Here is a 27453-nt window from a genome sequence, read left to right on the forward strand (position 1 = left end):
TAAATGCCATGAACTTTTTTCTTAGCTAACAAGAAGGCTTCATGAGAATTGTCTGACTGCCCTGGTATTATTACTCAAAAGGGAAAAATTAAATTTTAGCATGAAACCAAATAAATCTTCAATGCAAAAGTATATGCGCAATAATTTTGATTTTGATTTCTTCCATACTGCAAAGCTTTAAGTAGCTTTATTTAAATTTATGATGTTACCTGCAGCAGTACAGAGAGAAGAGCACTACAAATTTCCCTTCAAAAGTTTCATTGGCGTATAGAATTGACCAGTTTATAAAGATATATTGCCATGATTCTCCCATCAAATATGGTTTGGCATCTATAAAAACTAGGTAGCCAACTTAGATTGAAATGCAACTGTTCAGATGGCATTATATAGTAAATCAGTCTGGTCACTATTTAATCTAGATAAATTAGTTGAAAGTAGGCACACTATGTGCTTTTTTAAATATCTGTCTTCCTTATTTTTAATATATGATTTTTATTGTCATTTTTAAATAAGATGATATCTAATAGAAACTAAGGAAGAAAAAAGAAAAAGAGAGAGCAAAAAGTCCAAGAAAAGAAAGTTGGAAAATACAAAAGATAGATACAAAGAAGTTATTTCTGATATTATTCATATCAATTATAAGTACAATTATATTTTAAGATCTCTCTCTCTAATATGATATCAAATTCTCTTCCTTTTCTAATCTCTCGTCTAATAATCAAAGCCCTAAATCAAAAGTCCATTTGTTTCATTTTTATACAAAAATCCATAAGAGGTTCCTAGTCACTAATAATTGTAGTTAGTGTCTTTTATCAAATCAAAGAAGTTAATTTATCCATCTCAGCAAGATCTCTCAATTTCACCATCCATTCCTCCATAGTGCAGTGTCAAATCTTTCAATCTTTGTGCATAAAATCATTTCACCACAGTAATCATATATTAAAATAATCTTCTATGGCTTTTTTCTATTTATCTGTTAGTTCTAAAAGGAAATGTGGTGGCTTCAATTGAATATTAATCTTTAAAATTCTCTGTTTCAAAGTACATATTTAAATCCATCTTTTTAGCTTTTTTTATAACTCCACCAAGTATGATAAAATGTCCCTTCATGTTCAATTATCAAGATACATTTGAAGTACCTTTATATATTAGTGATAATTTCTATTGTGTTATGTACCAATGATACATCATGTAATATTTTTTTCTTTCTTTAAGATCATAACACAATGTAAACTTCAACCTTTTAAACATGTTTTTATTGGTCCACTTGTTTATTATAACCAAAATTCTTAGCCACTTTTCAGACATTTTAAACCTGTTGTCCCACTGTTTCAAATTTCACCAAAAGTTTATATATGTTAGCATTTACATGTTTATCATCAATGCATGATTGTATTTCAAATTCTGACTGACATAGCTCCATACCGGTTTTTGTCCTTTTTGAATCATTTTGATAACTATAGATGGGAAAACTATTGACAGCTATGTCATTCTGTTATTAATTGCTTTCTTTATTTAATTTTAAATTCTTCTTGATGGTTTTCCAATAATTCCCATTAAGTCAATCATTTGTCCTTGTCTTGTTTTTCTATTTTATGACATGCTTCTTGACCTGAGACCAATAAGGGTGTTTGCTATTCCATCTTCTCAATATAACAAGGATTTTTAAAATGCAGATAAGGGCTTTCTTCCAGATGGATTAGCAATTATTACTGAAAGTAAAATCAGACAACCCAGATGGAATCAAGTTAAGCTTATCCCACCAGTTGTTGTTTTTTTGTTGTTGTTAGTAGCGAAGTCGTGTCCAACCCATCTATTTGCTGCTATCCAAATTCTACATTTTGTTATGGCAAGGTCAGACTAAGGACAGCATGAATAACATATCTGTGGATCAGTGGTAAAATGCACTTACCTTCGTTACCGGTTCGGTAGTGTGAGCGCAAGTACGCCTCTTCTGCACATGCACAGAACCTTCTGTGCATGCGCAGAGGGTAAAAAAATGGGACGTAATTATGTTGTGGTGGGTGGGTGGAGCCTCCCATTGCTAGCGCTACCGGTTCGCACGAGCTGGATAGATCCGTCTGGATTTCACCACTGCTGTGGATGCCAAAAATAGTTCTGTGCAGACTGGATTGTACATACTCAAGTGGCCTGAAAATCCTATATCACCCACATACAACTTCAAATAGATGATGTGCCAGAGTATTTTCAGGAACCAGTTTGATGTCAACAGGCAGAAAATTGTTATTTTTTGCTGGAATGGCACTTGAAAAATAGCTGAAGTACTGTTTGTACAACATGAACAAGCTTTCTTCAATGGATAACACATCCAGTATATCTGAAGGTGTTAATTCTCTCAACTATGCGGTTGTTGATAGCCCTCGTATAGACCATGGACTTTTAGAGAAGACCGTTGTTTTGTTTATTTGGTAATTGATCATCAGTTTTTTTCCCAATAGTAAGTGATGATTTCCCAAATATGGATATTAAGAATCTTCTATATGAAGGTGTCACCGGAAGTCTAGTATATGTGAACAAGGTTTTTCATATAATATTGGATTAGATTTAAGGTTCAGAGGATGCGATCGGGATTTCTTGCAGAATATACCAGATACGGGTGTTTCAGAACCTTTAAAGGGAATGATTTGCAAAACATGGAAGCAGAGATCAAGCTCCTCTTGTTGAATCAAACAGTTGTTCATTTTACTGTGTACATTGCTGCTTTGGAAGCTACTGCCAGTTGTTTTCAGTGATTTGAAAAGAGGTGCTTTTTACTTGCTCATTGTTGTACATCTTGTGGATCCCAAGGACATGCCTCTGAAAAATCCAGAAGCAGGGCAAATGGAAATATAAAGAAGTGTCAAACCAATATGCGCACACAAGAGCAGCATCCATTATAAATCCAGGTAAACAGCTTATTATTCTGGAATGATCATTAATTCCAATGAACTGTTCTTTCAGGAAAGAACATTGACAATCATTCACAAAACTCATCAGTAACGTATTTAATATACACACACATTAATCAATGTGTGTGTATATCAATATTAATATTAATCAATATACAGTTTATTTATTTATTTATTTATTTATTTATTTATTTATCAAACTTCTATACCGCCCTTCTCCCGAAGGACTCAGGGCGGTGTACAGCCTTCATTTAAAACAATTAATATACATATTAAAATAACCATTAAAAAGCTTGAATAAGCTTTTTATTCAAAAAATTATTTTTGAATAATAAAAGGCCAAATTAAAACCGTCGGTTGACCATAAAAATACCCAATAAAATTACCATTAAAAGTTTAAAATTTAAATTTAGAATTTAAAAAGTCAGGCCAGTCCTGCTTGTATAAATAAATAAGTTTTCAATTCCCGGCGGAAGGTCCGAAGGTCAGGCAATTGGCGTAAACCGGGGGGAAGTTCGTTCCAGAGAGTAGGTGCTCCCACAGAGAAGGACCTTCCCCTGGGGGCCGCCAGCCGACACTGCTTGGCGGACGGCACCCTGAGAAGACCCTCTCTGTGAGAGCGTACGGGTCGGTGGGAGGCATGTGGAAACAGCAGGCGGTCCCGTAAGTACCTGGGCCCTAAGCCATGGAGCGCTTTGAAGGTGGTAACCAAAACCTTGAAGCGCACCCGGAAGACCACAGGTAGCCAGTGCAGACTGCGCAGGAGTGGTGTTACCCGGGAGCAACGCGGTGCTCCCTCAATCACCCGCGCAGCTGCATTCTGGACTAACTGCAGTCTCCGGGTACACTTCAAAGGTAGCCCCATGTAGAGAGCATTGCAATAATCCAGTCGAGAAGTGACGAGAGCATGAGTGACCGTGCATAAGGCATCCCGGTCAAGAAAGGGGCGTAACTGGCGGACCAGGCGGACCTGGTAAAAAGCTCTCCTGGAGACGGCCGTCAAGTGATCTTCAAACGACAGCCGTTCATCCAGGAGAATGCCCAAGTTGCGCACCCTTTCCGTTGGGGCCAGTGACTCGCCCCCAACAGTCAGCCGCGGTTGCAGCTGACTGTACCGGGATGCCGGCATCCACAGCCACTCCGTCTTGGATGGATTGAGTCTGAGTCTGTTTCTCCCCATCCAGACCCGTACAGCCTCCAAACAACGGGACAGCCCTCTGACAGCTTCGCTGGGGTGGCCTGGGGTGGAAAAGTACAGCTGAGTATCATCAGCGTACAGATGATAACTCACCCCAAAGCCACTGATGACCTCGCCCAACGGCTTCATGTAGATGTTGAACAGGAGAGGCGAGAGAATCGACCCCTGTGGCACCCCACAAGTGAGGCGCCTTGCGGCCGATCTCTGCCCCCCTGTCAACACCGTCTGTGACTGGTCGGAGAGGTAGGAGGAGAACCACCGATAAACGGTGCCTCCCACTCCCAACCCCTCCAACCGGCGCAGCAGGATACCATGGTCGATGGTATCAAAAGCCGATGAGAGATCCAACAGGACCAGGGCAGAGGAGCAACCCCTATCCCTGGCCCTCCAGAGGTCATCCACCAATGCGACCAAAGCTGTCTCCGTGCTATGCCGGGCGGAAGCCGGACTGGAGCAGGTCTAGATAGACAGCTTCCTCCAGGTACTGAGGGAACTGCCGTGCCACCACTCTCTACAACCTTCGCCACAAAGCGAAGGTTGGAGACTGGACGATAATTACCCAAAATAGCTGGGTCCAGGAAGGCTTCTTGAGGAGGGTCTCACCACCGCCTCTTTCAAGGCAGCGGAAAGACCCCTCCATCAAAGAAGCATTTATAATACCCCGAGCCAGCCTCGTGTCACATCCTGAGTGGCCAGCACCAGCCAGGAGGGGCACGGGTCCAGTAAACATGTAGTGGCATGCAGCCTCCCAGCAACCTGTCCATGTCCTCGGAGCCACAGAATCAAACTCATCCCAAACCACATCAACAAGACGAGCCTCAGTCATCTCATCTGGATCATCGCAATCTTGGTCCAAGCTATCCCGAAGCTGAGCGATTTTATCGTATAGATAACCACTAAACTCCTCAGCACGTCCCTGTAAGGGGTCATCCCGTCCCCCCTGGTGAAGAAGGGAACGGGTCACCCGAAACAGGGCGGCCGGGCGGTTATCTGCCGACGCAATGAGGGAGGAGGCGTAAGAACGCCTCGCCACCCTCAGTGCCACTAGGTAGGTCTTTGAAAAAGACCTAACTAGTGTCCGATCAGCTTCGGAGCGGCTGGACCTCCAGGTGCTCTCTAGGCGTCTTCTCCGGCGTTTCATCTCTCTCAGCTCCTCAGAGAACCAAGGAGCTAATCGAGATCTGCGCCGGGTCAGAGGCCGCAAAGGCACGACACGGTCCAAAGCCCCAGCCGCGGCCTGGGAACAGGCCGCGACTAGTTCTTCAGTCGTGCCGTGGGTAAGATCCTCAGGGAATGGCCCAAGCTCCGTCTGGAACCTCTCAGGGTCCATCAGGCGCCTGGGATGGAACCAACGCATTGGCTCCATCTCCCTGCAGTGGTGAGTAGCGGTCTGAAAGTCTAGGCGGAGGAGAAAATGATCTGACCATGACACCAGTATTGTCACTAAATCTCTTACTACCAGATCATTAAACCACTGTCCAGAGATATAAATCAGATCCAGCGCGGATCCCCCCGTGTGAGTAGGGCCATCAGTTACTTGAATCAGGTCCAAGGCTGTCATGGAAGCCTGGAACTCCTGAACCACTGTTGATGACAAGCCAGCCGATGGCAGATTGAAATCACCCATGACCAAAAGTCTGGGGATCTCAACAGCCACCCCAGCAAGCACCTCCAGTAGCTCAGGCAGGGCTGTAGTCACGTAGCAAGGAGCCAGGTACGCGATCAACAAACCCATCTGATTCTTATGGCCCCACTTCACAAGAAGGGATTCACAGCCGGCTATCTGAGGAACAGTGGTCTCTCTCGGCTCTAGACCCTCTCTCATTACAACCGCCACCCCTCCACCCCTACCCTGGGCCCTTGGTTGATGGAATGCTCGGAAACCTGGCGGGCACAGTTCAACTAGGGGCACCCCCCCTTCTGCACCCAACCAGGTCTCCGTAATGCCCATAAAGTCCGTGGATTCCCCCTGGATAGAGTTAGAGTAACATCACAATATTTTTAGAATCGTATGGCACAATATACACATTAATATATACTCGGTGCAATACTGCTTTTTCTGGACCTTTCTATTTACTATAAGTTTCATTTTTGAGGCTTCAAGTATGGTTTCTTCCTAAAAACGGAATACAATTCATATTTTTTGGGACCGTGTGGTGCTTCAGATTCAATCACCATTGGTCAATATAACCAATCTCCAAAAGGCGTTTCAGAACATGTAGCAACATCATGGTTTTCAATTTCTTAAATGCATCTGTGCCTTTTCTAGCACCTTACAACTTTCTTCTATAGCTGCTGTGCACTCCCAAGAAAAGACACAAAGGCTATATGTCTTAAAATATTGCTGATTTAGAATAAAATTAGTAAAGAAATACAATGCTAACCCTTGTGTCCTATTATGAATTAATGTAGTTCAGTATTTTATTTTCTCTTTAAGTTCACATATAAAACATATGTGTTCATTACCAGAACCCAAAATTTATTTTATTTATTCAAATTTAGTTCATATAGTTGAAGGTAAAAATATATATTATTTTGGCTATTTAGGAATAATGCATAATTTGTAAGCTAAACCTTTTTAAAATTATGGAACATATAAAGAGCATCTCTCCTCTACCCACAAACCCAGAAGTCCTGGAAGAGAAACAAAATTTCTGTTATTCAGCTCTATATGTTAATGAGTTGTTTGCCAAGATTTAAATTACTGGTGTACCAAACCATAGCTTTTTTGCAGCCAATGAAGAAAAAGTAGTAGTTAATTTTGCAGACTAAAAGACTAAAATATTTTGACTGGGATTTTAATATTTTAACATTCCAGCCAGATATACTTAAACAGACCCTGACAATTGCAGTTTTGTGGAACAATCACTAGCTCTAATTTGCCATGTAGAAGTTACATTACTATTCAATCCATCACCTCAGTAACAAAGAATTCATATACATCATTTTTTAAAAAGTACCTATGAGTACTTCATGAAATTCGAAAGCTATCTATGCAGACAAAGTGTAGTAGAAAGGCCAACACAGAAAATTAAGTAGTTGTTCTCTGCTTACACTCCTGGTTTTTTAAACGTGGTTTTCATTTTCTAAGGACATTATTTTAATTTGGAAAAAATTCAACTAAACATTCAGTGTCAACTGCAACACCTTTTTAAAATAAGAGAAGAGAAAATATAGGGGGATATTATTCACGTCTTTTGTTAACAATAGCACTGGAGAGAGTAGTACACAGTTTGATTAATCCTCATATTTTGAATTGTGTCCCATTAGGCTAATTCAAAAGCTGATTTAATATCTCAGCCTGAAGTGTAGCTTATTACTATTTAATTTTTTTATGTTGCAAATTCATTAAGAGACCTTTCCTGTACTGACATAGTATTGTACATAAATGTATTTTAAAAATGTATTATTTTAAAAATAATAAAGCTAATATCTTTAAAAAATCAGTGCATTTGGTCTTAATCAGTTCTGTCTCATTCAAGGTATTTGAATCTTCCATGGGAGAAAAACAGTCAAGAGCCCATTACCATTATAAGAAATAGACACATAGTGCAAAGTCAGACATATATTTAAACATATGTTCTTGCTTTATAAATGTCTAACAGATAATACTAAGATTAATAAAAATATTAAGGGGAAAAAAATTCACAGAGGTTCAGTTTCCTCATAATATTTGGATATATGTAGTCCTTGACTTACAATCATAATATAATGGACTATAATGGACCATGTTGTGATGGACATGAAGCAGGTCAGCCACATAATGGATCCAATTTTATGACCTTTTTTGTGACAATCATTTATTGATCCAGTGCTTTCATTAAGGACATGTTTTGCTGAAAACTGGAAGTATATGTGCATTTTCAGAAAAATCATAAACCTAAAGACAATCATGTCACACTGGGATGCTGCAAAAGACTGTAAACGCAGGCCAATTGCCAAGTGCTTGACATGCAACCATGTGACCATGGGAGTGGTGGCCATTGGAATCTCATAAATATCACCTAGGAGATCCATCATAACTTCAAACCGTACTAAGCAAGTTGAGGACTGCCTGTATTCCCTCATTTAACCCATGCTAAATATGATCTTGCTTTGCCTTTTTCCTATCAGGTCCATGAAAAAATGGAAAAGTGTGGTTCAAAAATGATACTTTCTTAAAGAAAACAAAAATATTTCATGGAGAAGTACAATGCTTGTGTCAAAAACTCCTGCTTGACTGTTGAAATGTCAATTTCAACAGTCATGCAGGAGTTTCTCTCTGAACTACTTGTTGGAGTCCTGTTACTGCTTAGCTGAAATTTCACTGTACTGAAACCATTGGTGGTGGTGGTGGTGGTGGTGGTGGTGGTTGTTGTTGTTGTTGTTGTTGTTGTTGTTGTTGTTATTATTATTATTATTATTATTATTATTATTTTTACTACTAACAGGCACATTAAATCCCATTTGGGGGCCAAAATGCATGCTTACGAACAATGTTTTGGGGAAAACATAGTAATATAGTCATTTTGGTTGTTTGAAGACTGTGTTAGCAATGGCAAAGTCATTGAACTGGCAGAAATGAATAAGTAATTCTCCGCTTTCATAGTTGTATCCTAGGCCATACATTCAAATTACATTTTCCTTCTTGATACTTACAAACATTCACATTCTTCTCTTTAATCATAACCAGCATGTCTTGCCTGTATGTTTTGTTGCTTTCACATTGAACCTAACCATAAAATTCACCAGCCTTCATTTTTTCTACATGATAAGTTCGAGCATTAGATAACTATTATATTAGATTGGCTGATTGATATTATTCACTGACTAATTTCTATTGTATCAAAGTACTGTGCTCCATGACTATGGAAGCAATTCTGTTGCTTTGTTTTTGGGCCCTGAATAGTAATGCTACAAATAACAAATAAATTCTGTTTTATATCAGGTTTTTTTTTAATGAATTAGAGCTGAAATGATTACCAAAGCTTACATTTATACTAGGGGTAGTCAACCTTTTTATACCTGCCGCCCACTTTTGTATCTCTATTAGTAGTAACATTTTCTAACCGCCCACCAGTTCTACAGTAATGGTGATTCATAAAGTGTATTGTCATCTGTACATGCCTCTCGCACATCATGGATTGGGTTGGGGGAGGGGGGCGCCGGCTACCAGCTCTGCTTGTCTGTTACAGCTGGGTGGTGTGGGGGGAGATGCGCGAGCTATTCTGGAACGAGGCTCTTTTGTTTGTGGTTGCACTATAGCGCCATTTAGTTTCACTTACGTAACATGAACTAAACTTATGCGCGGGCGATACAAATAGTATATTTTCAGAAATTTAAATTGTCATTGGGAATTTTATGAAAACCTAATGAAAATGTTTTTAAATAATGCTATGAATTTTTTTAAAAAAGTCAATTAAATTAAAAAAAAGGAAAGTGCTTCAGTATCGGACAAAACTCCTACCGCCCACTACCCCATGAAAGCTGGAACAAAACCCCATGAAAGCTGGAACACCCACTAGTGGGCGGTAGGGACCAGGTTGACTACCACTGATTTATACAAAAGAAAGAACAAAGAGACCGCTTGATGGGAGGGGGGACTTTATAAGTTCCTTTGACATTATCTGCATGTTAAGTATATTGACACTGTTCTTCCATGCTAAGTGGATAATGTTAAATTCAACCTTTCTTTTAATGCATAGGAAGTGGTTTCTTTACTTCAGACATATCTATGGACAAATATACAGTAACTAAGTTCTGCTGACCAAATAGCAGTGGTGATATAATATACAATTAAGTGTCTTTGATCAGCTGGAAATAACTGGAGAAGAAATGCAATGCAGGTATTCCTCAACTTAGAACTTACTGCTTAGTGACTGTCTGAAGCCACAACAGACACCTCCCCCCCCCCAAAGCTACTTACAATATGATTTTGAAGTGATAGTGGCCATCCACATAGCCCTGCTTTCCTGTGATCACATTTTGGACAATGGGTAACCGGCTCGTCCTTATGGCTGTTTGCAATATCCCACAGTCATGTGACCATGATTCTGGGCAACTGATAACCAAGCTGGAAGGAGAGGCCAAGTCAGGGCCTAGCTTGGAATTCTTGCACAGCTGCACCTTCCCAGGGGAAGGAAAACAGTCTGGTGACTTTCTTGTAAGACAGGTGGTAGATAATAAAGTTATTGATTTTCACTGACTTACAGCCATAATTTTGGAGCTCAGTTATGGTTGTAAGTTGAGGACTATCTGTAATGTTTGCAAGAGACGACTGTAGCAGTGGGAGAAAGCAAAACAGTAACTGGAAAAATATAGTTCTCCTGTACGCTGCTAAGAGAGTCCAAAGCAATGGGTTGTTAACTTCATCTGATTGGCCTGAGACTGAGTTGAATTTGTTTAAACACACCTCCTCTTCCTGTTTAGCTCCAGTTTATTAACTCAGTCGGCCATAGAGAGACTACCTCCTTTAGCTCCATTGCTTCTGACTCTTTATCAGCTCATAGGACTTCAATAAATTATGAACAATTCTTAAAAAAAGTTTTAAAGTGCCCAATTGTTTTTCTTGACTGCTGGGAGCCGGAGCGGCAAGGAAAGAGGCTCGTGCTTGCGCGCAGCCCAGCGCCGCTCAGCTGAGCCGCCGAGGCGGCCATTTTTCACATTCCAAGCCTCTCAAGCCTCGTAGAATCGCCGGATTGAGGAACGGACATCGCTGGACCTCACCAAACTGTAAGTGGAGGCCAGCGGAGCGCAGGAGAAGCCGTGGTGTCGGCTTCGCCTGCAGGGTGGAGAAAAGATCTGTGGTGTCGGAGGCTAGTTCCCCCTGCCAACGCTGCAGTAAAAAGGGCGCTATAGGAGCAGTGGTGCCTGCTTCGCGCCATTTGGGGACCCCCCCCCAAAGCAATCCCCCATGCAGCCTTTGAATGCTTTGAATCCGGCTGTGGTGTCAGCTTGGTGCTAACTGGCCCTTATTATTTGATCTTATTCCAGGATTCTCAGATCAGGGCCACTATATTATTTGGGCATATATTCCAAGGCCTCTGAAAACCACTAGGCCTCATTTCCAAGATGGCGGATCGCAGCAGATCTCCTTCCCGGGCTTCTGCCTCGCCCTCCCAAGGACACCTTACTAGCGTGGCTCCTCCCCCTCACAAGAGCAGATCCAAATCAAGGGCTTCTGCCACCAAATCTAAGTCTTCTACTTCTCTCCAAACCTCTCCTCCTGCAGAGAGATGCCTCAGAAGACAACGGGCCTTGGATAGGCAATTTGATAAAGCAAAACAAAGATTAGCAGAGGAAGGCAGGAAACTTCTGTTCCACTAACTGAAGATTCTCCTCTATTAAATCAGCCTGGATGGTCTCCCACTATCCCTAGTGGTTCAGGAGAAACCAGGAAACAATTTGTACAGTTTTGGAGATTCTTCTAGAGCCATGCCTGAGCCCCACATCAGGCACCTTCTGCCACCTTCACTCCCACAGCAGCGGGAGTCTCCCACAGAGAGGACAGTAATCCTGCCATTTCTCAGGATATACGTCATCTTATCATGCAAACCATTTCTCAAGGCATTGACAATGCCTTCACTCAGAGAGGTTTCCCAGCTCCATCTCCTTCGGGCAGCTCTGACCAAAGACCCCATTCTGATAGCCACCCACCCAGACTATGCGCTGCGCACACGCCTCCAACCCCTTCACACCATAGTGAGGACTCCTTTTTGGGGGAGGAAGACATAGCAGAGTATAATCTGTCTGAAGACGAAGAGTCTGCCCCAGACAAACCTGCTCCCACCGGCCTTTTTCGCCATGAGCTTTTCTACACATTACTACACAAGGCAAAAGTTACGGCCAACATGGGGGTTGCCTTACGCCAATCTGAGGGAGCTTCAGATCCGTCAGACCCCAACAAATTCCTCTTTACTGAACCAGTCTCAGAGCAACGGGTAATTCCTTCACCCAAGCTCTTCTTGGACACCATCCAACGTCAATGGGGTCACCCTGGTGCCATTCCTACTCCTAGTGGCTCAGACAAAAAGATGTACATGACGGATCAAGATCTTGAGGACCTCCTCAAGGTTCCTACCAGACACCCCAATTGCCACTTTGGCTTCTTCCTCCAACATTATACCTTCAGATGCAGCAGAAGGTCTCCGAACGGAGGACCGCAGAGCGGAACTCTCCACCCGCAAAACCCATCAAGCGGCTGCCTGGGCTATCAGATCTGCCACAGCAGCCTCATTCTTTGCTAGAACCTCTTTGATATGGCTCAGACAAATGCAGGAGAGGATTCCTCAGGATGACTCCAGATTACATCAGGACATAAATAAATTGATAGCGGCTGCTGAATACACTGCGGATGCCACCCTTAATTCTGCAAAATTTGCATCCCGAGCCCTTGCCTCCAGCATCACCTCCAGGAGGCTGTTATGGCTCAGACAATGGCAAGCCGACATGAAGACCAAATGGCGGTTAGCGGCTGCCCCATTTAAGGGTGGATCTCTCTTTGGTGAAGCCCTAGACCCTATTTTAGTTGAGGGAAAAGACAAACGTAAGATCCTTCCCTACGTCTCTAGACGTTCAGATAGACGTCCTTCTCTTCCTTACCGCAGACAGCCTTTTCGCACCCAGGATCCCGGGTTCCAATCCCCGGCCTATCAACGTTCCTTCCAACCTCCCCCTGACAGGTTTCAGGACAGACAGTCCTTTCGTGACAGGACCAGGCAATCCCAGACCAGACGTCCCTACCGTGGATCCGGTTTCCGACCTTATCGCAGGAACAAATGACTATCCCGGCCAGGACCCCATCGGCGGTCGTCTCACCAAGTTCCTACCTGGTCCCACACGACAACCGATCCCTGGGTACTGCAAACCATCACCCTTGGTCTCTCCCTCGAATTCAATTCAATTCCTCCGAGGAGATTCATCCAATGCCAGATTCCCAAAGAACCCACCAAGAGGGCTCAAATGGAAGACGAGATTCAACACCTGTTGTCCATCAGTGCCATAGAACCGGTTCCCATGCCTCACCAGGGACCGGCTTCTATTCAATTCTTTTCCTAGTGGACAAAAATCAGGCGGCACCAGAGCCATCTTAGACCTGAAGCAACTGAACCTTCACATCAAATATCGCAGATTCAAGATGCACTCCTTCAATTCAATCTTAGGAAGCATCAGAAGAGGGGACTATCTAACATCCATCGACCTCAAGGAGGCCTATCTACATGTACCCATCAGACCAGCCCACAGACGCTTTCTCAGGTTCAGTTATGCCGGAGCCCACTTTCAATACAGGGCCCTGCCCTTTGGTCTATCTTCCGCTCCTCGTACCTTCACCAAGATTCTGGATGCTGTGGCGGCCCACCTTCGCACAATTCCAGTAAGAATGCAATGTTACCTGGACGATATATTGATTCTGTTGTCTTCCGCCCAGCAGGCGTTACGGGACTTACAGGTAACAATTCAATCCCTACAGGATCATGGCTTTTCGGTCAACAAAGCAAAGAGCCATCTAGTGCCTACGACCAAAATTGTCCATCTGGGAGCAAGAATCAACACCAGATCCTGCCAGGTGTTTCTTTCCCGAGACCGTCTCCTCAACTTGAGAGACACGACAAAAATGGTAAAGGCACTCAAGAGAGTTCCACTTTCACTGCTCTCACAGTTATTGGGAAAGATGGTCTCTTGTCTGTCGATCGTGCCCTGGGCACGTCTTCACTCACGACCCCTACAATGGCTTCTTCTCCCACACCAAAGAACAGGCAACAGCCATACCGAAATCAGAATTCCTCTGCCCCCAAAGGTCAGAAAGTCTCTACAGTGGTGGCTGTCTCCAGCCCTGACAAAGGGCTGCTCATTCCAGGAACATTGCCGTCTCGTCCTCACCACGGATGCAAGCCTCTACGGCTGGGGTGCCCACCTATCAGACCAGGTAACTCAGGGTCGTTGGTCCCCCAACGACCTCAAGAACGACATCAACTGGTTGGAAATGAGAGCTGCTCATCTAGCTCTCAGGTACTTCCAAGCGCAGCTATCAAACCATCATGTGCTACTGCTGACGGACAACACTACCACAAAGGCCCATGTGAACCGTCAAGGAGGCACCCGATCCCGCATATTGATGAAGAGGCTGCAGCCATAGGCCTGTGGGCAGAAAACATCTTCTCTCACTACAGGCAGCCCACATATCCGGAGTCGCCAACACACAAGCGGATTGGCTGAGCAGGACGACCATCGATCAATCAGAGTGGCAACTGCATCCGGATCTGTTTCTCACAATCACGATCAAATTCGGGCAACCCATAGTAGACCTCTTTGCCAGCCCGACCAACAAACAACTTCCCAGGTTCTTCTCCAGGTTCCAAACCCCAGGAGCAGAAGGAACAGATGCTCTACGATGTCAGTGGCCCGGGGCCTTCTTTATGCCTTTCCCCCGACTCCCCTTCTGCCAAGGGTCATACGAAAGATCTTGGAACAGAAGGCAGAAGTTCTCCTCATAGCCCCTTACTGGCCTCGACGGAGTTGGTTTGCGGATCTGGTGAGCCTGTCCATCAATCCACCTTGGCGAATTCCACGGATCAGATTTCACGCCAAGGAGCCATTCTCCACCCAGAACCTCAATGTTACCAACTAGCCGTCTGGCACTTGACAGGGAGATACTAAGGAAAGAAAAGCATTCCATGGGGGTCATCTCCACCCTTCTGGCTTCTAGACGCCCATCCACAACGCGTATTTACGAGGCCACATGGTCATCATTCCATCGCTGGTGTCTTAGACATCGAATAGAACCTACTTCTGCCTCCATTAGACATATCCTGCAATTCCTCCAGGACGGATTGGACAAGGGTTTAGCCACCAACACCATCCGCCGGCAGGTTGCAGCTCTTGCCACTGTTTTATTCTGTGACGGGACCTCCACACTTTCTCAACACCCCGTATCCGACGTTTTCTGAGGGGAGCTTACAATCTGCGACCGCCTCCGGTACACAGATACCCTACCTGGGACCTAACCCTTGTCCTTCAGAAGCTTACGTCTTCCCCTTTTGAACCCTTGAGCTCCTCCAGTCTCAAGCTCTTAACCTTTAAAGTCGCTTTTCTCATAGCCATAACCTCAGCCCGCAGGATCTCCGAGATCGCTGCCCTTTCGGTCAGGAAGGACTTATTGATTTTTCACTCTAACCGAGTCATTCTCCGATTAGACCCTACCTTTCTTCCTAAAATAAACACAAGCTTTCATAGGTCTCAAGAAGTCATCTTACCGGATTTTTGTCCTCATCCCAAGCATCCATCGGAGCATCGATGGCACACGCTGGACGTAAGAAGGGCCCTGCGTATTTACCTCAACAGAACAGCTCCTTTCAGGAAGACAGAATCCCTATTTGTTTCCTTTCAACCAAGGCCTCTGAGCACCAAAGTCTCCCCATCCACCATAGGCAGGTGGATAAAAGCCTGTATTTCCATGGCCTACGACCAGCAGAAACACCATCTTCCAGGCCGCATCACTGCACACTCCACCCGCAGCGCGGCCACCACAGCTGCCTGGGCCACCCAGGCCTCTATCTTGGACATTTGCAGAGCAGCCACGTGGGCCTTTCCTTCGCCATTTATTAAAAACTACAAGATGGACCAATTTGCCTCAGCCGAGGCCTCATTCGGACGGAGGGTCCTGCAGCGAGTTCTTCCTGTTGCTGAGTCTTCCTAATCTTTCCTTTCCTGCCCTAGGGATATTTAGCTTGGGTATATCCCATTGCTTTGGACTCTCTTAGCAGCGTACAGGAGAAGGAACATTGGCTTACCTGAAGGTTCCTTCTATGTACGCTGCGTGAGAGTCCAACCCCTCCCTATTTTCACTTATTGTTTTTTGTCTATATACAGGGATCTGGAGGTTATTGTTCCGTTTTTTCCAGTTTTCACATTGAGTTCGTCTTCTCCAATACCGCTTCTTCGTTAATAAACTGGAGCTAAACAGGAAGAGGAGGTGTGTTTAAACAAATTCAACTCAGTCTCAGGCCAATCAGATGAAGTTAACAACCCATTGCTTTGGACTCTCACGCAGCATACATAGAAGGAACCTTCAGGTAAGCCAATGTTCCTTTTGAGAAGAGTGTTTAAAAGGAGAAGCCACTTAATTTGAAGCTAGAATAAAGTCAGCACTCTGGGGAATCTCTGGAACCAAAATCAGTGTAGTATATTTTGTATTTAAATCACTTTCCCTATATTGCAAGCCTCTGAAATAGCATTCCCTCTAAGACAGGTATGGTTTTTACCCTGCAAAGATTCTGGAAACTAATTGACACCTAGTTATGTTTTTTGAATGTTGTCTGTTTTGTTATGGTATGTTTTTAAAAGTATTTTTAATAGTATTTTAATTACACCTTTGATATTTTGTAAGCTACCCATAGTGAAGTCAGCTGGTCCTGGAAAAAGGAAGGGAAGGAGGCAAATATGATGACAAACTAATAATTTTGCTTCAAATAAAGGAAGAGAGACAGGAAAGCTTGTGAATACACAACTTGTATTCTCTTTGATAGACAGAGAGTGCTAAAGTCAAAACTGGAAATTAGCTCTATTTGTGGGCAGAGCTTTAAAAATTAGCTTACAGATTATTGAAGGAGGATAACCATAAAGGAATTAGAAAGAATGTAGATCAAAAGCAGTTGTACCTTATTATTTCATGAGTAAAATAATCCCTCCTCTTCCTGTTAGCAAAGGAAAAGTTTGGATGCAGGCTAGGTTTGCGGTTCTGCTGAAATCCATTTTGATGCAGTGCTTAACCTTCCAGAGGCAAGAATGTCTGTTTCATCATGGTGAATAATTGTGTGAAGCTTTTCCCCTTGGCTGTTAAAATAATATTCACCCATCTTTGAGAAAAAAGTATGTTACCATATAGCATGTCTGGTTCTAAAGTGAGGTAATTCCCCTACTGAATACATGTGTAGCCAGAGCATGGAGTAAATGTAGGTATTTCTATTCTAATTTCCCTTCTTACGTCCTACTTACAAATAAGTGATTGATTGATTGGTTGGTTGATTATGTGCCACCAAGTGATTGTTGAATCTTAGCCATCCTATAGATATATTTTCTCTATGAGAGGAGTAAATAAAGGAGTTAATTAGGTTAACTGGCATTCTCTGGTGGGCTGTTAGTCTCTTTTTTTCTGGCTGACAATATATGGACTTCTTCTTTTTTTGTGGCTTTCACAGTAGTCATTTGTATCGGATACTCCATTAGTGGGTTCTTTGGACCTTCCACTCATAATGACTTCAAAAGTCTTTCTCTGATCTCTCCTGGAACTAATGAAAAGCCATCAACAGTCAGTGCTGTCTAGAATCATGTTTGTCTGCCTTTCCTTTATGTTTACAGTTTTCCCTTCTTTCTTGCCAGAAGAGCAGAGTCCCCCTTTTCTTAGGGGAAATTTTACTATATCTTTTGTTTGTGGAGTTGCTAACAGCTAAGAAGATTTGTTTGGCAACCCCCCAACCACCTCTGTTTCTCTCTCTGTGTGTAGGAGGGAGAGAGAGAGAGAGAGAGAGGGAGAGAGGGAGAGAGAATAACAGAAAATCATGAAAATTACAGATTGTCACAATGCAAGTTCAAACATATTCTGTTATGATTTCTTGCTTACCCTTCTTTTGGATTATGTACACATTTACTGCATCAGACTACACAGTTTTTAGTATGGGCTGCTAACCATTTTTGAAGGGCATTAGTGGCCCTAATGGGGCTCAAACTAGACAGCAATGCTTGAGCTGACATACTTTCAGTGTGAAGCAGGAAAATATGGGAATAGGTTGTATTGGCAGTGGACAGTCCTGCTTTGCATTGAGAACAGTATTTTTTTAAACTTGTGTCAGCTCAAGTTTAAAAAATGTCTAAACATTGCTGTCTAGTTTGAGCCCCACATTTTGATAGCGCAAAGGAGCAGTAATGTCCCTCTCACTTGGATGAATCCAACAAAATATATCTTGCAGTCTATTTAGGTTGAGGTAGAGATATAAAAATGTGCCTCATCAGCCTACTGATTATAGTAAACTCTGTGTTGATAGATGACCCCAATCATAAATAGGAATTAATAGAAAGTGAAATCTTGGTGGACGTTGGTAGTCTTCTAACCCAACCTGCTATCCAGAGCAGAAATTCTTAGACTGGATCATTCAATTAAATTTCATCAGAATTGCTTCTGATAAGAAGGAGAGAGTTTGACTGAGACTCATGAATGGCCTGTTTTACAGTATGCAATCATCTTTCCACTGGCCTGCTGCCTTCCTTATGTCTCATGATTTACTTAAACATTAAACTTAAACATTAGAAGAAGACATCATAAGGATTTTTTGTACAATTAGGAATTGCAAGCAGCTGCACAGACTTCACAATAATGAAAAATTGAGCAACAGAGAGCAACAGTACCTGCATTAGCTCCCTCTACTGCTTCCAACAATAAAATAAGCTCCAGAATAGCATTAAGAGGAATTAAAATTAACCCTTGGGACTCTGAGAAAATGGTAGAAAAACAAAATCTTCTTTCTGAGGGAAGAAAACGAAACAACTGAGGGGAAATTTCAGGATAGTTTTAGCTGAAATATCAAATATTAGAGATGTTTTTCCCCCCTTTCATAGTTCTTAGAAGGCAGCTGTGAGAAAAATTTGCAAGGGAATAGAGAATCTCAAGGTTTCAGATGAAATACATATTTCAATCTAATAATGCCTATTTCTTCATATATTCTTTTAACAAAAACAATCCCTTTATGTGAAGCAACATAATGAAATACATTAAAGTATAAACTCAATACTCTGTCTCTGACAGTAAACATACAACTACCAAATAAACACACTGTACAGATAAGATCGGCTTATTGTTCTGATCTAGGCTTCCTGAGACAGTAAAAAACACACAATTAGTCCCAAAACCCCTCTTTTTATTTCAATGGCTGTGAATTATGTTCATTCACAGCCTGAAATGAGTCACAAATAGTTCATAAAGAGTCCAACAGAGGTTTGCCACAGTCCTTCTGGATAAGGCTGATAAGCACCTACCTTTATCTCCCTTGACATGCTGCCAAAGACCTAATTGGCACTTAGCTTTGCAAGGCCACACAGAGCACAGAGTCAAAACGGAGCTTCAGAATTTAAACCGACCAGAACAAACAAAGTTGCTTCCTGAAAAGGCTTACGTGCTTTGCTTCTATTTTATGTCTTATGGGAGGGACCAATCATCTCTAAACCCTACTCCTGAGTCATCCCTTTTGTCTTAAATGTTCTTTCCTTCTGGCAGCTCTGTGCATGCGTACACTGGGAACAGGTTCCCCCTCTTCCTCTGCCTTGCTGGAGGATCCAGAGGCAGCACATAATTCCCAGATGGCCCTGGCCCCTCTCTGCCTCTGACACAGAGCCCTCATCCGAGCCTTCCCCAGACTGGCCCATGTTCCTCTTCAACTTCCTCACTGTCCAACTCTGCTGCCAGTTCCACAGGCCACTGGTGGACCACAACACTTATATCCTTTTGTTCAGAGAATGTTCAAAGGTATAGTGGCACTGAAAATAAATGATTTAAGGCCAGTCCTTCAGTCCTTGAAGTTTCAGCCAACACAGTATCCTTGCAGTCACATACTCACAATCTGGGTTCTCAGGTGTCCAGATCATAACTATGATATTGCACCAAACCCCACTCATATTGCACCAAACCCCAGTCATGTGATCACCATTTGCAATATTTCCTGCTGGCTTTCCACAAGCAAAATCAATTGGAAAACTGGCAGGGGAGGTTGCAAATCACGCCAGTAACTTGATTTTTTTCCCCAAGAAACCCGCTATTCCAAGTAATTCATGCTGTATATTATCCCTTTACACCCTCCCATTTATCCATAGTGCTTCTCTGCAGCAGTACCTTTGCCCACATGCGGTTTCTGCTAGTCCTCCCAAGCCTCTCCCAAACTAACTGCAAATACTGCTGTCCTCCCCTGGTCTCCTTCCAACCTGCCCATAACCTCTGCTAGCCTGACTTTGTTCCATACAGCATACCTGTGGCATCCTTCACCCTCCCATGACAACCCCATGCTCCTTCCTGGGACTCCGACCTCTTTAGTGCCTTGCTTTTTCAGAGAGAATTTACACTTCAATAAATCTGGCTAAAATGGTAAGAGCATCATATGGATTTGGGGTTAGTAAATAGAGAGGCTGGGTAGTATCAAGATTCATTATCAAATTTTCAGAAGCAGCCTCCATGTGGAAACAAAAGTACTTATGTTCTTTTCTTTAATCAAAGTAGTCAGTTATGCAATTTCATCCAACTCCATCAACTTCTGCAACCATTCTTCCATGGTAGAAATTGAAGTGTCCTTCCATTTTTGTGCATACAATAGTCTTGCTGCTGTCAACATACCGTATTTTTTGGACTATAAGATGAACCGGAGTATAAAATTTACCAAGATTTTGAAGAGGTAAAGAAGAAAAAAATAGTTTTTTGCCCTCCCCAGCCTCCAGGAGCACTGTGCAGGTCTCCCAAACCCTCTTTGCATCCCATTTTTGCAAAAATATGGGCCTGTTTTTCACAAAAGCAGGATGCACAGGACGGGGTTTCAGGAAGCCAAAAATGGCTGTATTCAGTGTATAAGAGGCACCAAAATTTCCACCCTCTTTTTTGGGGGGGAGGGAGTGTGTCTTAAACTCCGAAAAGTATGGGTATATAGCAGTGGTAGTCAACCTGGTCCCTACCACCCACTAGTGGGTGTTCCAGCTTTCATGGTGGGTGGTAGGGGTTTTGTCCGATACTGAAGCACTTTCCTTTTTTAAAATTTAATTGACTTTTTTTAAAAAAAACATAGCTTTATTTAAAAACATTTTCATTACGTTTTCATAAAATTCCCCGTGACAATTTAAATTTCTGAAAATATACTATTTGTATTGCCCTCACATAAGTTTAGCTCATGTTACGTAAGTGAAACTAAATGGTAAGTAAGTATTATTGTATGCTTTAACTTGCTGTAACTCTGCTTTATAAATTTTATAAAGTAAAGTTATTTCCCTACTTCATAAATCACCATTACTGTGGAACTGGTGGGCAGTTAGAAAATGTTACTACTAACAGAGATACAAAAGTGGGTGGTAGGTATAAAAAGGTTGACTACCCCTGGGTAAATAGTAATAAACTTCCAAATTTTTTCTTCCGTTCTTTTTCCATTAGCCCCAAAAGGAAAAGTTCTGGTTTCATTTTTATATCCATTTTCAAAATGTTCTATATTAAAATATGAACCATACGCCATTTTTTTTGCGTTATCATATGTCCACCATAAATGATAAAAAGTCCCTTCTTTGCTTTTATACTTCCAACATTCATTTGACATACCTTTATACATCTTAGATAACTGGTGTTAAATACCAGTGATACATCATCTTGTATAAATTGTCTTTTAGATTATAATTCAATGTCAATTTTAAACCCTTCGTCCACATATTTTCCCACTGTTCAAGCACCATATTATATCCAAAATTCCTTGTCCACTGAATTATACAGTGTTTTACATGGAGACCTCTTCTGAACATCGTGCTCAATGCTGGAAAGAATGAAACTCTGATTATGGGTTGTACAGATTAGACTGATAGATCTTTATTGAAATGGCTTGTTTGTACTATTATGGAAAAGCAAAAAGTTGTGATTTGGTGTTAATGCCTTATTTTACTGTAACAGAGAGTCAGCAATCAATGCTTCTTTTTCTCTCCCCCCCCCCACATCTTTCTTCACTTCTCTTCCCACTTTCTGTCCCCCCCCCCAACTGCTCTCCTATTTACTTTTTTATTTTGTATTTTATAACGGTCTATAACTCAATAAAAAAATGTTTACCCAACCAGCTTCATGATCAAATTTTGACACTTCCCAGCTTAGCATCAATTCTTGATGCAGCAAAAGATTCATTGAGTTAGCTCAACAAGATTAGAATCTTTACCAAAGACAAGAATTAAACCTTACACGTAGTTGTTTCCATATCCCCAGTGAAAGCTGTAAAATGTTTTTGTACCAACTTTAGATTTTGGTTTCTTTTCCAAATAGCCAAAGTATTTGTGTTAACATTTTTGAGACTCTTTCCCCCCCCACTATATATTCAAGATGGGCTGTGATTAATACACCTATGTATATATTTATGAGTGTTTGTGTATGTGCTTATATGTATGTGTGTGTATATATATATGTGTATATATATATATATATATAGGGACGCAGTAGCTCAGTGGCTAAGATGCTAAGCTTGTCGATCAAAAGGTTGGCAGTTCAATGGTTCGAATCCCTAGTGCCGGATAACAGGGTGAGCTCCCACTACTTGTCCCAGCTTCTGCCAACCTAGCAGTTCAAAAGCATGTAAAAAATGCAAGTAGAAAAAATAGGGACCGCCTTTGGGGGGAAGGTAACAGCGTTCCGTGCATTTTGGCGTTTAGTCATGCCGGCCACATGACCATGGAAACTTCTTCGGACAGCACTGGCTGTTCAGCTTTGAAATGGAGATGAGCACCGACCCCTAGAGTCAGGAATGACTAGCACATATGTGCAAGGGAAACCTTACAGATACACACACACACACACACACACACACATACACAAACACACAAACACACATACACAAATATTTTATATATATGTGTGTGTGTGTGTGTGTGTGTTTTCTGAGGTTTTTGTGGGTGTTTGTATGTAGGTCTTTGGTTATTTGGGTTTTCTCCCGCGTAAAATTGGAAGTGTCTTGGCGACGTTTTGACGAAGTCTCATTCGTCATCTTCAGGCTGGTGTTTACAGCTTCGTGCTTCTTTGATCACACATTGCTCCTAGAAGCACGAAGCTGTAAACACCAGCCTGAAGATGGCAAATGAGACTTCGTCAAAACGTCGCCAAGACACTTCCAATTTTACGCGGGAGAAAACCCAAATAACCAAAGACATACATACATATATATATATGTATGTGATGAAATCCTTCCCAGTTTGCCACCGGTTTGCTGCTAGTGCATGTGCGATGTTCAGTGTATGCCAAATACACGCTGCGCACACATAAGCACAGTGCATGCCAAACACACGCTGCATGAGCATGTGCAGTGCACACCAAATGCACTCTGCACATGCATGTGCAGTATGCGCCAAATGCATATTGCGCATGGAAAAAGAAGGCTTGGGAAGGGAGGGGGAGGGGGGAAACAGCTTTGCCTCATGATTTAGATTCACTAGAAAGCAGGATTTCCTGCTTTCTAGTGATTTTAAATCGTGTGGCACAGCTGATCATTGGAAATACCGGTTCAGACCAACAGGTATCTTTCTTTTACTACCAGTTCACTGAACCAGTAGCTTTTATCACTACTGGTTCACTGTGAACCAGTAGGATTTCACCACTGATATGTATATAGCATATGTATATGTGTGTGCATGTATGTGTATGATTATATATTTATTTTATTTTGAGAGCAGGCATCAGAATTTCATCTTTTAGTATGTGCCAGTGTTTTCACAGAAAAAAGTGACAATAAATTTATCTTATCTTATCTCTTATCTTTTGTGACCTGGAGGTAGTGTTTTATAAAATTCATTAGTAGGAAGGCTCTTCTAGCTGCCATTTTGTAAAAATATTCAAAGTAAGTTCTCAATTTTCTAAAGGTGCCCACCTGCCTTAGAACTGTCCCTGTAAGTGATGAATGGGGGAAGGAGAGAGATGGAAGACCAAAAGAGGCAAGATAGAAAAAATTATCTCCAAACCCAAACCACAATTCTTATGTGTGCACATTATCATATACAAAATAAGTGGATTTTGGATTGTGAGATTGCTCCTGAAACCTTGGCTGTTTTGACCGTTGTGGGCTTCAATTGTTGTAAGCCATTGTGAAAGGAATTCAAAACTAAATAAAATATAGTACAGATAGACTTTGACTTATGATTACAATTGGAACTGAAACCTTTATCATTAAGTGTTGCAATTGTTAAATGAGTCACACCTGGTTTTACTACTGGTATCCATTTGCTTCAGTGATTAACCAACACATGCAGTTGTTAAGTGAATACAGCTTTCCCCTTTGACTTTACTTATTGGAAGACCCCGAGGAAGATTGCAATGGCAATCCCATGACCCAAAATGCTGTTGTAAATACATGCCAGTTCCAAGTACCTGAATCTTGATCATTTGACTTGGGAAAGCTGCAATGGTTGTAAGTACAAGGCCTGGTCATAAGTCATTGCTTTCAGCACTGCTGTAACTTCAAAAGGTTGTTAAACAAATGTGGTAAGTCAAGGGCTACTTGTATAGAGAGCCATGGTAGAGCAGTGGTTAGAATACAGTACTACAGGGTATTTCTGTTGACTACTGGCTGCCAGCAATTTGGCAGTTCGATTCCCATCAGCTCAAGATTGACTCAGCCTTCCATCCTTCTGAAGTCAGTAAAATGAGGACTCAGATTGTTGGGGGCAATATGCTGACTCTGTAAATCGCTTAAAGAGAGCTGTAAAACACTATGAAGCAGTATATAAGTCTAAGTGTTATTGCTATATATACCCGTTTTCCCCAGAATAAGACATTCCCTGATATTAAGCCCAATTGGGCTTTTGAGTGCATGGCAATAAGGCCAAGCACTTCTTTCAGGGTTCAACATGTATGTATGTATGTATGTATGTATGTATGACAGGATCTTATTTTTGGAGAAACATGGTATTTCAGTAATAGTTGTTTAGTTCATCATTGATAAATAATATTAGAAAAAACCATTTATGCATGCATCCATAAAAGAATAACTATACATTTAATTTTGTTAGAAATCTCATCTCATTACTATTATTCATCCGTTCTCCATATCCAAGGGACCTTTACATTTGAGGTCTTCAAAAGGTAACTTGTGTTATAACAGATATATTTCAATTTTTTTAAGCAGGATTCTGGACTGGATTTTCTATATTTGATTTTAAGTAGGCAAGTTTTTTTATTGTTATATTTTCTTTTCTTTATTACTTATTTAAAAAGAAACACTTCACCTCATTTAAAAAGAAATACTTTCACACACATGATGATTCGGAAAAACAATATAGCTATTGATAATATACTTAAATAGTAGAAAGGTTATTAATTGCTATCAATAGGATGGTTTTCTGTTTAAAAACTCTGTTGGTACAAGTCAACCTGGGAAAGAAACTATTTTACATTTTCCATCTCACTTTAGTTTTATTACAGTAATCTTACCTTCTGTACTTTCTTTGTCCTTTATCCATTTGCTAAAATATTTTGCTTGTGTGACCAAAGTCTTAAATTTCATCACTTTATTTCTCCATCAGTGAAAGAGATGATAACCACTGCTGACCTCAATTACACAAAAGATTTGTGAAGTCCTATTCATACCTGCTGAAATAGATTGTCTTTAATAACAATGCATCTATTTATAAAATTTGTTCTCTCTCTCTCTCTCTCTCTCTGTCTCTTTCTTTTTATTTTCTTAAAGCTACACACTGACCAAGATAAAGGAGATGGAAATTTAAAATACATATTAACAGGAGATGGAGCTGGCAGCGTATTCGTTATAGATGAAAACACAGGAGATATTCATGCAGCAAAAAGGCTGGACAGAGAAGAAAGGTCTCTGTATGTGTTACGTGCCAAGGCTATAGATCGAAATACTGGAAGACAGGTGGAACCAGAATCAGAATTTATCATTAAAATCCATGATATCAATGACAATGAGCCCAAATTTACCAAGGATATTTATATAGCCAATGTTCCTGAAAAGTCTGCGGTTGGTAAGTATAATTTATCATCATGTACAGTGGTGGGTTGCTCCCGTTTCGGTCCGATTCTTGTAAACCGGTAGTAATGGTGGTGGGAGGCTCTGCCCATCCACCCGGACATCATCATGGATGATCTGAGCATGCACAGAAGCTTCTGCACATGTGCAGAAGCGCAAGCGTGCAAGTGAAGGAAGCGTGTGAGCGAAGGAAGCGCACGAGCAAAGGAGGCACGCACGCAGGTGCGCTCCCATTGCGAACTGGTAGTAAAGGTAAGTGGAACCCACCCCGATCATGTAAATGTAGAAGAATGTTGAAAGGCAATTGGGAACTAAGTCACTTCCCAGTAGTCAATTGTATTCTAGAGACTGTTTGAAGTATTTAAAACAGTAATACCTCCTTTCAAATTTATTACTTGAACTGTTTTAAGAATTATTGTCATGCTGCAGTTAGCCCCTGATAACACTGTTTAATAGAATATGAATATTTATTCAGATTCAGTAATAATTATATATGTTTTACATTCAGATTTTGGAAGCCACAGTGCTGTAACAGCAGCATTGTTATTTTCTGTTAAAGCTTTCAAACATCTGAACCTAAGAGCCATGGTGGTGCAATGGTTAGAATGCAGTACTGCAGGCTAACTCACTGCTCACTCCAGGAGTTTGATTCTTACCTGCTTACCTGAAGGCTTACCTGAGCCTTCCATCCTTCCGAGGTCGGTAAAATGAGGATCCAGATTGTTGGGGGCAATATGCTGACTCTGTAAGTTAGAGAGGGCTGTAAAGCACCATGAAGCAGTATATAAGTCTAAATGCTATTGCTATTACTAAGGAGATATAGTAATTTTTTGAAAAAGCATGTGTTGTAAATCAGGGCATTCATTTGTGACAGTAAACACACTATGTAATTCCAACATCATTGAGTTGTGGCACATGCTGAGAATTACGCACTTGCATAATTTACAAAAATCCCCTTCTATTTCCAGAGTTTGCTTTAATCCTAGTTTACTGTTTTATATGTTTTATTTATATGAGTTTTCATATCAAATGATCTAAGTGCCAAAGCCCACTGAAACTATATTGCAAAAAAGGCTCTAAGAGTTGTAAACCTAATCTTGCGTAGCTGCTTCTCCAAAAACACTACACTACTAACCAGAGCATATAAAACATTTGCTAGACCAATTCTTGAATACAGCTCGACTGTCTGGAACCCATACCACATTTCAGACATCGATACAATTGAACGTGTCCAGAAATATTTTACAAGAAGAGTTCTCCACTCCTCTGAATACAACAAAATACCTTATGCTACCAGACTTGAAATCCTGGGTTTAGAAAATTTAGAACTACGCCGCCTTCGACATGACCTGAGTTTAACTCATAGAATCATCTATTACAATGTCCTTCCTGTTGAAGACTACTTCAGCTTCAATTGCAACAATACATGAGCACACAACAGATTTAAGCTTAATGTTAACCGCTCCAATCTTGATTGCAGAAAATATGACTTCAGTAACAGAGTTGTTAATGCCTGGAATAAACTACCTGACTCTGTGGTCTCTTCCCAAAATCCCCAAAGCTTCAACCAAAAATTGTCTACTATTGACCTCACCCCATTTCTAAGAGGTCTGTAAGGGGCGTA

At 41.5% G+C, this 27453-nt stretch overlaps 1 protein-coding gene across 2 annotated transcripts in view; it reads left to right on the forward strand.

The window, feature by feature from the left end:
• CDH9 (cadherin 9) overlaps positions 1-27453 on the forward strand; it is a 156624-nt gene that overhangs the window by 18349 nt on the left and 110822 nt on the right. For both annotated transcript variants that reach the window (XM_058178048.1, XM_058178049.1), the window contains exon 2: positions 25530-25824. In XM_058178048.1, the coding sequence (XP_058034031.1) occupies positions 25530-25824 (295 nt within the window). The remainder of the gene's footprint in view (positions 1-25529; positions 25825-27453) is intronic.

This window comes from Ahaetulla prasina, chromosome 3, assembly GCF_028640845.1.
Source record: "Ahaetulla prasina isolate Xishuangbanna chromosome 3, ASM2864084v1, whole genome shotgun sequence".
NCBI lineage: Eukaryota > Metazoa > Chordata > Lepidosauria > Squamata > Colubridae > Ahaetulla > Ahaetulla prasina.